This window comes from Melampsora larici-populina (genome assembly GCF_000204055.1).
Source record: "Melampsora larici-populina 98AG31 unplaced genomic scaffold MELLAscaffold_28, whole genome shotgun sequence".
Lineage (NCBI taxonomy): Eukaryota > Fungi > Basidiomycota > Pucciniomycetes > Pucciniales > Melampsoraceae > Melampsora > Melampsora laricis-populina.
In genome coordinates this window covers 788,067-803,060 of record NW_006768792.1, presented here as the reverse complement: position 1 = coordinate 803,060, position 14,994 = coordinate 788,067, and the positions used below count along the sequence as shown (strand labels likewise).

The following is a 14,994-nucleotide window of genomic DNA, read 5'->3' as shown; positions in this document are numbered from 1 at the left end:
TGAAGACCTGATGGATGACTCCATGGACAACCTGAGCACTAGTTCTCTGTCGGATTCATCATCTTCAGATGATGATGACATAATCATCGCAGCAGCTGTTCTTGAGATTGAAGAGAAGGAACGTGAGCAACGCTACGCCAGCATTCCTTGTAGGACTTCAAATCTTCGAGGCTATGCTTATGAGAAAGAACTACTCGAAGGTAGTAATGTCCGCTTTCTGGAGGTCTTGAAGCTTGAAAAGCACGCGTTCAAGCATCTAATGACATACCTCAAGCCTCTATTGGAACCTTCAGAGCACATATCAGTCAATGAACAAGTAATGATCTTCTTATTCATCAGTGGTCATTCAGTAGAAATGAGACATGCTGCCGAGCGATTCCAACACTCCACGGAAACAGTCCATCAATATTTTCATATTGTTCGAAATGCTCTAGAAAGCCTTGTTGATTCTGTCATCATTCAACCAGGACCTGATTCTCCGATACCCGACGAAATAGTTGACAATCCTAAACTCTATCCATGGTTCTCTCGCTGCATTGGAGCTCTTGACGGCACTCACATAGAAGCTCAGGTCAAATTTGCTGACAGATCTAAACATCGAAATAGACATGGGACATTATCACAAAACGTGCTAGCCGCTTGTTCTTTCAATATGAAGTTTCTATTCATTTATGCTGGGATAGGAGGTAGGGCACACAACTCCTTTGTGCTCACCAGAGCACGTGAGAATAGAGCTTTCATAGTACCTGAAGGTCAGTATTCTTCTTGATCTAATTTTTAATCCAACATTTTAATTCAAATATGTCTTTGTAGGGAGATACTATTTAGGTGATTCTGGTTATGCACATTGCTCAGATGTGTTCATTCCATACTCAGGTACTTGTTATCATCTTCAAGAGTGGCACATTGGAAACCGTGCACCGCGTACACCTCGTGAACTTTACAATCTACGTCATGCTACAGCACGAAACGTCATTGAGCGCATATTTGGTGTTATGAAGATGCGATCTCAGATCATGAAATACATGCCACGTTTTGATCTAGAAGTTCAATATTCACTAGTGGTAGCATGTGCAGTTCTACACAACATCATTCGAGATGCAGGACCTGAAGACTCTTTCTATGACGAGTTTGACCGCTTACAACGGGAGGAAGAGAATACTCAAGATTTGGCATGGGCACAAGCTAGAGCAAACAATGATTATGAAGAGCCTGACCTTGGAATTCAGAATGAAGCACATGCTCAGAGGGATGCAATGGCTCAAGAAATGTTTAATGATTATTTGGCTCATCCATGTAGACAGTGGAGATGAAATCTAGTTTAATTATGGCTCATCCAGGTAGACAGCAGACAAGAATTCTATTTGTCTTACAGCATAAGATAATGTAAATACAAATTAAAAAAACTATACTGGTGTGATCTCATTCTTCAGCCAATCCCATTGCATATCATCTGGCAGTGAATTAAAAAAAAAAGCCTTGTCTTCAGTGTTTAAAATGATGGCTGCTTTCATCTTCTCATCTTTGTCAGTAATCATGGATGCTATTTTAGATCGAAAGACTTCCATGGCCTTGGCTTGCTCTGGATACCTCTCCTTCCTTGCATGGATGAGACTCTGGTGGCGAAGTCGTTCAAGTGCAGCAGCCTCTGCTTGTGCCTTCCTTTTGTTTCGCAGGGTTTCCATTTGCAGCTGCCTTTCATGTCGTATTAACTCGAGTTGAGCTTGTCGTTCCTCGCGTATCCTAATGTTCTCCTGACACTCATGTTCTTTAGCTGCCAATTTCGCTTTACCAACCTCAACTAGTCCCATCAAGGCATCGGCGCTGCTTGGCTGGTTTGGCTTCTTACGATGTGGGCGAGGCTTTGGGGAAAAAGGAGCTGGTCGTTTAGCATTGGTCGGCTTGGGTGGCGGAGATGGTGAAGTTGGAGGTAAGGAGGAATCAGGCAAGGCTATCGGTGCGATAGCCTGGTCTAGCACAGCTGTAGGTGTTGGACCATTGGTTGATCGATTGGTTTGATCGTTGACAGTCAATCGATTGGCCGTATCGTTCAGAGTCCTTGATGTTGAGTCTGTAGAAAGTAATGTTGATAAGAAGATGATGAGGGAAATGAAAATTTGTGTAAAAACTTACCTGGAATTCCTTCAGTTGGGTCAAATGCTGGTGGCAAATCCAAATCGGTCCCATCATCTAAAGCTAGTTCTTCTGCGGTGAGTTCAGCAGTCCTCGATCTCTTTGTCCTGGCTACGCGACTGCCTCGGACCAAAGTGTCATCCGCATTTCGACCATGCTCGAGTTCGTTCATGAGCTCATAGTTGGGAAAACCTTTGTTTTTAAAAGTTTTGTACTTCGAATTCGTCTGTTGGACAAACATTGTCAGTATGAAAAGGAAATGAGCAAATGAGATCAAAGTGACTGACATTGATCTTGATTGCCCACCATTCATCTGATGCAATGATCATGTTCTTCTCGTCATCCCAACCAGCGCCTGTAAATTTCTTGAGGGCATCGAATGTCTTGTACAAAGCACGTTGCTGATAGAACGATTATTAGCTGACTTTTTTAGATGAGCAATTGAGGGAACATGTACTGACAGAGTTATAATGATTCTTCAACGCTGATACTTTGTATGACTCGTGGTATCGATCGTTGAAAGCTTTTACAACGGTACCCCATGCTTCCTTTTTGAATACGTTCTCAACTCGAGCACCGTTGTGGGCTTGTTCCAAGAGACTTCGTAAAATGAAATCACTACGCCCATTGCCAAAGTTTGCTGAACCCCTATCCGGTTCCTTCGCCATTACGATCGTTCGAGGTCAATTGCCTAAGGTTGATATATTCAAGACATGGTATTAGCTTGCAATCCGAAAAAGAAGGCTGAAAATTGGAGAGTAGAGTACGAGTCGATGGAAAAAAACGTACTTGAAAGGTAGTGCTCCTCGAAAAGTGAGGTGCGTCAGAGTTCCAGTACGTGGGTGAGGTGAATTCGTACTTGTGAAATTTTTGAGAGTTCTTGACTCTTGACCCTGCAGAGCCCCGATTTTAAGGGCTTCCTACGGGTCCATTAATAGATTAATGGACTTGAAAGCTGCTCGAAAGCAGCTTTCAAAATACCCTATTTTCTACACAAAATAATGGATTATTGATGGTAAAATGTATTTTGGAATGGGGGGCAAAAGGGGTACCAAACGATTATTTTTAAAAAAGAGGAAAATGTATTATTTTCAAAAAATAATACATTTTACCCGGTTTTGGTAAGCCATACCAAACGGGGCCTTACACTGCTTTTTATATATATTTCATTCTTTTTCCTGAGTCATCGCGATGCCTTGAGTGAGGTAGCTTGGTTGAAAAATAGAATTCTTCTCTCACCCACCGCCGATGCTACCCACAGCCGCCCACGTGTCATTCTGAATCTACATTACACAGCGGTAGAACCATAATCTGGACGCCTGCGTGGCGCTCCGGCGTCCAAAGTTTTCTTGTGGAAAAGTTCCCTACTCTTTCCTTCAAATAGGGATCGAGGGGCGCTGTGAAGTTGACTATATCACTTTCTTCACTGAGTCTCAATATCTATAGCTTCGGTAAGCTTTTGTGCCATCATTTTCCCTTGTGTGTCAACCTTGGTGCGTATTTATTTTCGATAATCTGGCTCTTTTTGCAATGTCGTGTCATCACTTTGCTTGTTATCTGTCTACCGAATCTTTCGATAGTACTCAGTGTTCCATTGGAAAGCCTAGATTTTGACGCTGTAGTCAAAGACTTTCGTAGTATTTGTGTCTCTTCCCGAACATTGCGAGCTGACCTTTGTCCTTGCCTTTTCTTCCTCGATCACAAACGTTTGGGATCGATCTTTCACGATTTTGACATTGACTTGACCTCGTAAATCACCTTCGGCTCACATCTTGAAGCAAACGCATCAAAGAGGAAACTTTGAAAACTTTTGAAATGCCTCACCTCACGAAGTTAATGACAATCACCGTATTGGCCATGCTAGCCCTTGTGGTGGTTTCTGTTCCGGTGTCCGACGGGGTGAGTCATGCACAATCTCTCAGGTGTTTTCAATTGCCAACCCAAAGAAACTGACTTGATGTATGTTTTCTGTTATAGAATCCAAGGCTTCACGTTGAACGGTCTGAAGTCGAGGAATCCCGTATTGAGAAGCGATTGGTCAATGCCCGAACCTGGTGATGGACCAATGGCATGTTCTTTCTCAAATGTTTCCAGGGGTGTTTTTTGCAATTGGCTTGGTATGTGTTTCTTTACCGCTAAGGCCGAGATTTGCTCCGATTTAAACATGAGGATCTGAATATGATGCAACGCTTTCGGGATGTTTCTTTCGATAACACAGCGCAACCACTAATAAGCACATTGGCGTTTGTTTCTGCGCATCATTCATCACTTATCTTTACAACCTCAGCCCCCCCTCCACAAGTCTCGCATCCTGTTTATCCATACGTTTTTCACTCCATTACACTTCCGTACGAGTGTGTCCTTTTGTTTTATTTTGTTTCGTACGAAGTATAAGATCTTCTATTTCTACTCTGTGAAACACGGACACCTTATTCTATATGCACGCATACTACGTCCGCCACTTGTTTAAGTAATCCTTGTCTCTCATATGATACCTTTCGGATGAATTCATGAGCAGCCTACGCCAGTATTCCTCCATATATAGAGATGAAAACCTAATGCCAAGGACATGTCGTGGTCAGAAGTCAGGTAGAAAATGCGAAGCTCTAGAACGAGCCTGTTGACACTATCAACAATACGAACCTGTTCAGCAGGTTGCACATGGAAATTCAATGATGTGTAGCAGAATAACATCAAAAAAGGTCCAAAAGTTATCGATGAAGATGATTTTTGCATATTTTGTCCGCCTCCACACAGGATGAGGAATTGAAATCCTTACCAAGGTACCAACAAAACTAAAAACAAGAGTCTCTTGCGATCTCGTTATCGGTTAGCAACTATCCGAGTATGAACCTTTTCAATTTATAACATGTTCACATTAGCACGCCTAGCTAGCTATCTGACATAGCATTTTTCAGGTTGGTAGTATCCTTGGGAGCGTTTAATTTTCGTAGAGGCTGGTTAATGGTTATCAACCTGACCACTCGTGAAAAGTCACTCCTGTGTGGTAGGTAAAGACAAATCTGAAAAAACCCCCAGCAACATTGTTAGATTGATCTGATGATTTAGGTTGAAAAGGCAAACATGTTTGGATGGGCTGATTCCCGCCTACGGGGGAAAAGGATACAGGGACTGTGGGAGACCAGTCTTCAAGCCGACCATTCCTTCCCAGTTCAATAGACAGGCCTCAGCTTGCGGAATGGTTGGTCTGTTGATTTAAAATGAGAACCAAATGTTATCAAATCCAAAGCTTGCTTTGGCCATTCATCAAGGATGAATTTTTGCTCACTTCATCTGTGCGCAAACAAGCAAACCCATCCATACATGATTGGGGGCTGATAGAGTTTCTACTGTACAACACTGATGTTTTTCTGCGATATGTCTTCACGAGGAGAAGCTTCACAATGTGATATTCATACCTCTCAGGATGATACCAAGATTGTTAAACGTTGCTCGTAGATCCGGAGGAAATTGATTCACACGCTGGTAATCAAATGGCGTCGGGCTTCGGACAGGCGGTAAATTCACGCAGTGGGGTATTATTGACTTATCCGACGTATTCTCTCATCAACGCGTCTTTTTGAAGCCTAATGATGTATGGAACAGTGATAGCACAAATGGAATCAGCCCTCGTGATTCAAAAGGAGATATATCCGTCATTCTTGCGCAAAGATACTAACCTCATGATAAGTTTTTCCCATTGCTCCGTTGAGGGGACCGGTGGGGGCATCAAATCCTCTGGAGCCAGTACGAAGTGAGGGATCATCGCTACCTGCCCATTAGGGTTCACTTCCGTTTCGATTTGATCGCCCTCAGTTGTTTGATTATCTGTCTGTTCATCCTCGATATTTCGAGATTTCTTACTCGCTCCTGCCTCGTCCACATCGTCTTCGATGGTTTTCCGCTTGCCTCGCATGTCGGATGTTGCATTAGTTGTGGGATGTGGGTGCGAAACGAACGGCTTGCCATTTGTTATTGGAAAGGGTGGTGCAATGTGATCGGAAGGCAGTTCCAGAACTTTCATCACCTTGTCGAATGAGTCTTGCCAAGCTAAATTGGTAGGCGACAGCATGTGCGAGAAAAACTATCGTTAAGCTAAGAACCAGATAAGACGTGACCATTGAATTCTGACCTTGTCGTTCTTCAGCTGACTCGTATTTCAAAAGATCTTGACCATCTTCGCCAGATTCGTCTTGGTCACCGAAATAACTCGGCCCCTGATTTTTGAACATAGGATACACGTCATCGTTCTTCTTGAGACCATCCAGCTCGACTTGATGCTTGGACGCGCCTTCGAATAATTCCTTCACGCCGGGAAGTTCTTTTGCTCGACCGAAATATTTGTATCCACGTTGGCCTGGAACACTACGACCGGCACCATCGAATGTACTAGAGCCAATCCTTCTATAATTTGCCCCCCCAAGATTGATGATCTGAGTTTCCCAATGCCCTTTTTCACGTAGTAGTTTGTTGATCTCATCGTTCAGGTCTCGAACTTCGTAATCTGTCAAACCAGCTGGAATTAGCGGAATAGAGAATCGAATTCAGTAACTGTACTTGATTCACGATGAGCTCTCCAGAACACAGACCATCTTGAATTTTGGATACCTTCCTACTGATTTCTCTCAGAATCTCGCCTCGCCACCTTTCACACTGGCGAAGATCCTGACAGCTACTAGCAAGCCGCGGTCGCCGATCGGTTTTGGTAGACATTCCAAGCTCAACTGCTTGGGCTTCCCGGAACCGGTAGAGCATAGATTGTGCTTTTTCTTCATTTCGAGCCTATACTCGAGCAAACGTCGATCAGATGAAGTGATATGTTGGCCTATTTGTCTTTTGATGACTCACCATGACTGTTATCGAAGGAGGCGTGTTGACGGTTTGATGAGCTTTGCAAAATCAGATGTTCATACTGAAGTGTATCATGTCAAGTGCCGAGCCCTGCCCCGTCACCTGTCCTGATCCACTTGCGGCATCCTCGGGTCAAACTCGAGGGGTGCGCACTGCGTGTTTTCGAGAGTATCCGAATGTTTGCTCAACACGCGAGCGCTCGCGAGTGCGAATGCTTACGAGCGGTCCGGATATATATTTCATATGTCTAATTTGGGCCGTGACAACGCTTCCATCCTCTTACGGATAATCAAACGCAAAACCTTTCTCACATCATCCTACCACGTCAACCATAACGCCCAATGGGATAACAAAGTATCGCATCACCAAAGAGAGTCCTCGATCACATTCCACCAACCATCCTTATCACAACTACCAATCCCCGATCACAATCTAATCGTGAGATGATTTCAACTTACCTGGCCTCAGCTGAAGCCTGAGCAATCATCCATCAACCTTCAAAAGGTCAATGTGAAGGATTAGACGAACGCTAACACTTCTGCTCACTGTATAATACAATTACGAATTAAAGTAGAGTTACTCACATTCGAAAAATTACCAAGTATCAATGACCAAGCGCACTGTTTCAAAAGCGCCATCAACGTCCATCCCCTCCAAATATATTAGACCACTCGTACCAGGGCAACCTCTACCAGCCATTGTGTACAATCAACCCACAGGAACCATATGCACCTCTGAGAACTGCCTATTACGACCACTACACTCGACCATCTATTGGAAACCAAACAGACAAACAACTCATAACCCACTCGTGGGCATCAGTGTAAGGATTAGGTCATCATTCCATTATAAATAGATTTTAACCATTGATTTTGACCCTTTCCAGTGCCAAATAGACAAAAAATACTTCAGGTCATTTCCCAAAGCATTATACGAAACCACCCTTATAGGACTTAATGCAGATATAACCCTCAATCGAAATCGACGTTCATCTAACATTCAAATGATTAACAATCTCGATCCCATGTTGACAGGCTCAACCGCTCCTCAACCGCCGCCAACACCCCCATGCACCCAAAACCACGATAACCATGCAACAGGAAAAAAATCAACTCAGGCCAAATCTAAATCTCCCTGTCGCGGCGTTAACGGGGTTATCTGGCCTGGACACAGTCGTCGAAAAAACAATAATTGCAGTGTGCGAGCATGCTCTGACGTAAGTGACCTTGTCCACAGCATGCCAGTCATATTCGATGAGTTACTGACTAATAAAATGTATATAAAGTGTTGTGACAACTTAAACAAACAGGCCGGAGGATGTATACCACATCGTCGCAATCGCAAAAACAAGGAGGACGCTCTCGCTAAGAAAGCTGACGATGTTGTCAACAAGCAACATACTGTGGAAGTTTCTCCATCTGAAATCGACATTGGACGGCGTGTGTGCCAAGGCGAAGCAAATAAATTTTTACATCTAACTTTGAAAAAGCAAGCCGAAGAACGACTCCAACAAGAACAAGATTCACAGGCTGACAAGAATATATCATTGTTTGTGTGGTCATGTTCTTTTGTAAGTTCCATTTTAACTAACAACAATTGGACACCGACACTTACTTTCTATTGTATTTGCTTTTAGGAAAAGCCTCGCTTGTTCAGAACCAACGTGTCCACCTGGCCGCACTTCGCATTGAACATGTCGGAGGAAATCCTGGAGCTGGTCAAGGATAAATTGGGAGAGGACTGGGTCGGACTTTTACAAGTCTGGAATGAAGAGGAACAGTTATGGGTTAGTACTTTTTCATCGTATTCAAACTGGAGATCGATATATTACTGACTTATTACAATTAGGCTAATATGAAGTTATCACACAAGGAGAAATATTGCGCCGAGACACGCAAGTTGTTGATCGTCTTTCCGTCGATCAACCCTGACCACTGCCAAGATGTCGAAATCCATCGAGCATCACTCACAAAACCTTCAATCACATCACTAATGGAAAGTCGACACCTACTACCGTGGCTCAGCAAACCGGGCCATTCCAATCTTAGCCCTTCTGGAATTACGAAAACACCGTCACCTGCGAGAAATAACACACCAGCCGAGTTGAAAAATAGATATATACACGGCAATTTTGAACCAAGCAGCGATGACGGTAGTGAGCAATCTCAATCATCGGACAACCAAACCAGTCAGCCATCAAGCTCAAGCACCAAAAGACGCCAATCATCTTCTACCGTTACAAACCAGGCACAACACATCAACAAGCGATCCAAGCCTGCGTCAAATGAAAACAACTCCGACTCGACTGTCACCAAATTGATACCATGGCCTCGGGAAGTCAATATGCGAATGATGAAAAGTTATCTGGATGAATGCAACAAACAAACTACCATTGATGCGTGGAAGTATCTTTTTGGTCACACTCACATCTATGTCCAACCAACCTCCACTCGATATCAACGCTGGCTGGAAACAATAACACACGATCGCTTAGATCCGTATGTAGTTCAACATGGCGAGGACTCTGTCAAACAAGGTATTAAACATTTCGCAGCTGAATGGCGATTAGTGAACAAACGAAACCAGATTGAAGAGAACCAGGGAGTTAAAATAGTTAAACATGTTTAACTATTTCCTAATTCATACTATTCATACAAAGGAGAGATATCCCTGTCTTACATTTTTGACTATCATTATCATTACATGTATGTAATCTATGTTGGATTCATTTTTTTCTACCTACCTCATTAATTGTATCATACTATATCTCATCGTAAAAAACCCCAAAAAAAATTTTATGTTATATCTTCTCTTGCAATACCGAATTTATTTCTTGAACAACTTTGAGTGGAGAAGTATGATACCTATGGTTCATGCAATATATAAAACAATCACGGTGTCACATTATCAATGCATGTGGTTTTATATAAATAAAGGAAAATTGAATACCCGTTAGTCCGAACCCTGCATGAAAATGTGCAACCTCGACTTACCCAATATCCAAGCAATATCTAAACATTACTTTCGCGTAAATTGTAGGTTATATATTAATCATTTTCGCATCTGGTCATGCTGACCCTATTTCAATAGGATCCATATCGTACAAATGGATTCTGTAAACGTAACCATGCCTGCTACCAATTACAACTTTGTCACTCCAGATCCAGAAGATGAAGAGGAAGTATCTCAAGAAATCACGGGAAGCGATCTCAATCCCGCTCTGGATATCTCCGATCCTCATCGTGGCGCCAGTTTCGAGTTTTCTGCAATGTCGATTGAAGTTGGTCAGGCACAGGCGGTATCTACTAGTTTTGCAGGAAGTCTAGTTCTTGATGGACTTGAAGACAGCTATAACTATGCCAATGACATTCTTGAACAGTCTCGTAAGTATATGAGGTATAAATATTATTAGACATCTCACTGACTGTAAGTTATTGGTGCCTATTGAATGTATAGAAACTATCGAAGACGAGTCCGATATAGTACCTTATTATGAAACCATAGAGGATTTAGGACGTAAAAAGAATGGTATGCTATACCGATTGTCGCCCAAATGTTTCCGAGATCAGCAACCACACTACAATCCATTGGAGGTCGTGCCTTACTTGGACGATCGTGTGGGTTATAGCGAGGGACAACAAGTCCAAGTAGCAAACCACTCATTAGACTGGGTCGTTCGCAAAGCCTACCTTCATCACCGAGACTATCAAATCGCCGGATCATATCATATCAAGTACAACCTCACATGGGCGAACTTGCTGTCACAAGGTCGTTCCCACTGTTTTGAGCGAGCTCAAAACAGCCGATACGTCGCGATGGCTTTGGAATCGTTTCAAAAGGATCTGTTCAGGAAGCGAAGGGAGAACGGCAATGGCAATATCAACCCTTTGCACCTACAATGGGCCATCGTCGCGTCCTCGATGTCGGTAAGTTATTCACTTGTATGATTACTTACTGTTGTTGAAACGATTGTGTCCACAGGTCCAGCCGTTGCATATATTGCAGAGTTCGGCTACCGCAACTACCGATAATGAGCCACTCTGGAAAATATTCAAGGGAGCAACCACCGCTCGTTTCCACCGATTTATTCATGTCAACGCTTTCCACAACGAGCCTTCAATGGAACCAGAAGCTTGGCCTTGGACGAGTCTGATCTACGCTTTCTTACACTACACGTATGAACTTAGTGGTGACCGCACCTTGATCGCCAATCTGGACTGCGATGAACATGGAAACTTGAGCAACATAGTATGTTATGACAAAGAGTTAGTGCTCTCGCCCTATGATGTGATTCAGTACATATCCTGATGCCACATACTCCATAGGACAGTTCCATATCACAGTCGCCAAAGCGTAGAAATGGCTAAAGCTGTTGATTTAGCATTTAGCAAATTTGTAGACCAACACGAATGTAATGAGGTATGCGAACATGTAGGAAGCGTCAACCTTAAATAAAATATGTGCACTATAACTGTTGTATTGACCAAGTAAAATAGTATGTTTCACTCCATGATTGATAGTGTAATGTTTGTCCGAAGTATTCAGATAGTTACATTCTTAAATATTATAGTATTTGTTCAACGCCTACCAAACAAATAATAAAGGATTAGGGAAAAATAAAGGTGATAATTTATATAAAACATAGATAGGATGCGAGAGAGAGTGTATGGCTGGGGAATTGCTGTGTGTGGATTCATTAGTCCTGATTCCAAGTATCTTCTTCGGCTTCAAAGATTTTTAATCCCAGCTCGTGACACACAATGTTACACTTATGATGACCTTTGAAGAGCATAAACACCCTATCTATAATTCCACCGAGTTCGACCGAATGGTAGCTGGTTCTGCAACCCGAGTCAAGTTGTTTCATCAATCAAGACTGCTCTAGCCAATGTCGATTATTAAAAATACATTCTTACCTCTTATGATAACATACAACGCTTGAAATAGTTCCATCACCATCGCAATCCAATTGCGCAATCAAAGACTTAAATTCACTGCTCTCGTATGCAAAGTGGATAAATGCGTGGATTATGTGGGTCCAAGGGTCTTCTGCGTCTTGAGTACAAGCAAAAGAATATGGATGCACGTAACGTTGGTTATTGTCATCAACTGGTGCTTCACACAAAAGCCAAGAGGGTTCGTATCGGAGTGGTCCAATTGTATGCAATATAAAAGCCGAAGGAACCTACAAAGCAAACATAGTAAAGTGATCAGGATGAGGCCAATTAATAATTAGCTGTTTTATACATAGCGAAGCATACCTGCAATCCCCTTGAAGTTGCGTGTAGGGTCCGTCTTAATAACTTGGATTTCTTCTTCAACACTTTTTCAGGTGTTACCCATCGTGTCTTGAGAGCTTTCTGAAAGTGCCTCAACATTTTGGCAGCATACAAGTTGGATCGCACTCTCTCAAATGCCGCATCACGACCATGATCCTCCATCGATCGCCAAGTTTTGTTGAACTTCGCCCAGATCGGTCCTTTGACCAGTTCGCTTTCAACTTGAACATATCTGAATACCCAGCGATCAAGTATATCACGTGATACAGAGCCACAGACAAATGGTTTATACGATTTGTACACAACCAGTTTGGAAGGCTTGTCGCGAATGTCTTGTTTGATGTTGTAAGTTAACGTGGCTTCTTCAAAATCATGGACTTGAACAAAGAATATAAAACCGCTCCTCGTTTTGAATAAACATCGGAACGGGAGTGACAGTTCGCTTGAAATATCAGAAACGTCTAATCAACCCGAAATAATAGCATTCGTCTTTGATTAGTTTATGAACTTCCTGGTATGATCGAAACTCCACATTACCATCACTAGATGACTGCTGTTCCGCGTCCCGGTTATCTGCTTCCGACACCTCTTCATTCGATTCTCCTGCAGGCATGATCATACCGCGGGAGGTAGAAGTACTGGATAAGTTATCGCTAGTTTCAGTTTGGCTGACAATAGGTGGAGACGATGTGTTGTTATCTACAAGACTAGGTTTTCGAATGTTTGTAGACATTGTCTTGATTAGTGAATATATTGATTATATGAACTTTAATAATTTAAGGCAATGATAGAGAGGAAATATGGCATTGGACAATTAGATAGCGTAAGTGGAAAGATGTGATCAAGATGTGTTATATTTTGTATTGGTTTATAACCAATCGGCGATACGTTTACCTTTGTCTCAAAGGTAAAATTGTAAGTCTCGATCGCTTTGTAAACGATCGAGACTAGTAAGTTATGATATCTGTGCCATATATGATACTTGTAAGTAAGCGCTCAGGGTGAGCGCGTATGAGCGAGGTGATACTTTAATAATGGAACCAATCACTCATGGTCATTTTCTAATATCAAATGTGATTATATACGAATAAATATTCACCGCGCATAAGGATAACAAAATTTTGTCCATTAATTTTTAAAATGAATAGACACAAATAATATAAATATATACGGGAAACCAATCAATGATATGCTTATATAACACAAGAAATTTTATTTTGTTTAACAAGAAATAAATATCAATAATTTGTAAAACAGTTTATGGAATGTACTGTACATCCAATTACATTAGTGCCAGCTGCAATTACAACGATTCAGTCTTGAACAATATATTTCCAAAGAATGACACATTAGGTCGAGATGCCACCTTCCCACACGTTCGAACATTATGTAGCCTGATCATTTCTTCAAGGAAGAAATTGTATTTAACAGAATGCATATTTCGGCAGATTGAATCAAAACGACCAAACCAAGAGTTGACTATTTCGGCCGCGGACGAGTTGAACCTCCAGCTGCCGTCGGGTCGCTTGAGTTGTGGGAACAGTTGCGGATCATTGTTGAGGCGACATGATGTATGTGTTTCCTTGTGAGACTTGATGTGAAAGGCATCTACAGGTAGTATTGTGTTCCGGAACGCGTGTGTATCCTCAGCACTAGTGCGGATGTGAGAGTGTAGGTTACATGCATTATCGTAGAAGATCACTTGGGGCATTTCATCCGGAAATACCTCTTGAATCCATTCCTGGGATCATAGCACATTGGTTAGCTGGTTCAAAACTTTATAAGTTTATAATCACTTACTTTAACCTTAGTTACTGATTCTGATTTAAAACAAGTCTTACGCGCCATGATGACCCCACACGGTGAAACCATCAACTGTTCGTTGTGTGTCCTGATGCGGGACAACAAGATCTTTGGTTTTTTTTTGCTGTTATCACCGCCGTCGCGCGCACCCTCATGCTCCCGCTCCTCTACCTCCGAATACATGAGGTCTTTGGCGGTTAGATTGACCTCACCTGTTTCAGCGGAAAGCATTACACTAGGATCGAGATTGATGTGATTATTTGCACGAGTGAAACGCCTAGGTAGGCCAAAGAATGAGCTGTTGCGGTCTTTGAATGCAAGGTGTGCTGCTTCGTGTTCAGGATCACCACATGTCTCTTTTCCTGGTTCTCGAGGAGATATGCAAGGCTGGGCTAGGCAAATATTCCCAAGTGACACCATGTGTTCTGCGCAAAACCGATTGTTAACCTTCTCCAGAGGTTGATCACAGTGGTTCATTGTGGTATTAGGGTCAAGCGACTTGAGTTGAATTTCGGAAGCGCTGCAAGCCCAGTGACCAATCGTGACACCATCGGTAACTACTGCTCGGATTACTAAGGTATAGTAAATCATCTTACAAACTTTAGTATTCATATGTGATATGATAGTATGAAAGAGGTGGAGGTCTGACCTTTATAGTCTTCTGAGTCAGGTAAGGGTGTGAAATCGGTGCAAAGAGAACAAACATGTGCCCTGTAGACAGAACCCTCTTGCTCTAGCCACAACTTGTGTTGCTCCATCGCAGAGTGAAACCTTCGATCATCGCAACTTCCGGCGTCGCTTTTCAATCGTACGCCACGTTCGTTTGTTAATCTCATTAGGCGGTGCAGATCTAGACCTAAAGAGCAGGTGTTTTCGGTGATCCGCCTTTTGAATCGATCTTTGTTGAAGTCGTTTGCATACGTGGTAT

At 42.5% G+C, this 14,994-nt stretch overlaps 3 protein-coding genes across 3 annotated transcripts; 1 reads left to right on the top strand and 2 right to left on the bottom strand.

The window, feature by feature from the left end:
- Nucleotides 1-5,327: 5,327 nt before the first annotated feature.
- MELLADRAFT_49109 (uncharacterized protein) lies at nucleotides 5,328-7,035 on the bottom strand (the record flags this gene model as incomplete). Its single annotated transcript, XM_007411999.1, has 5 exons — nucleotides 5,328-5,720; nucleotides 5,814-6,183; nucleotides 6,266-6,649; nucleotides 6,723-6,915; nucleotides 6,982-7,035. The coding sequence occupies 5 exons, from the start codon at nucleotides 6,982-6,984 to the stop codon at nucleotides 5,681-5,683; spliced, it is 990 nt and encodes a 329-aa protein (XP_007412061.1).
- A 3,076-nt stretch (nucleotides 7,036-10,111) lies between these two features.
- Nucleotides 10,112-11,439, top strand: MELLADRAFT_88687 (uncharacterized protein; the record flags this gene model as incomplete). Its single annotated transcript, XM_007412044.1, has 4 exons — nucleotides 10,112-10,367; nucleotides 10,441-10,910; nucleotides 10,966-11,249; nucleotides 11,310-11,439. 4 exons carry the CDS (start codon nucleotides 10,112-10,114, stop codon nucleotides 11,437-11,439), a joined length of 1,140 nt encoding a protein of 379 aa, XP_007412106.1.
- Nucleotides 11,440-11,783: 344 nt separating this feature from the next.
- On the bottom strand, nucleotides 11,784-12,996 carry MELLADRAFT_108294 (uncharacterized protein; the record flags this gene model as incomplete). The annotated part of the gene is made up of 3 exons (XM_007411998.1): nucleotides 11,784-11,825; nucleotides 12,246-12,724; nucleotides 12,801-12,996. 3 exons carry the CDS (start codon nucleotides 12,994-12,996, stop codon nucleotides 11,784-11,786), a joined length of 717 nt encoding a protein of 238 aa, XP_007412060.1.
- Between the last annotated feature and the right edge of the window lie 1,998 nt (nucleotides 12,997-14,994).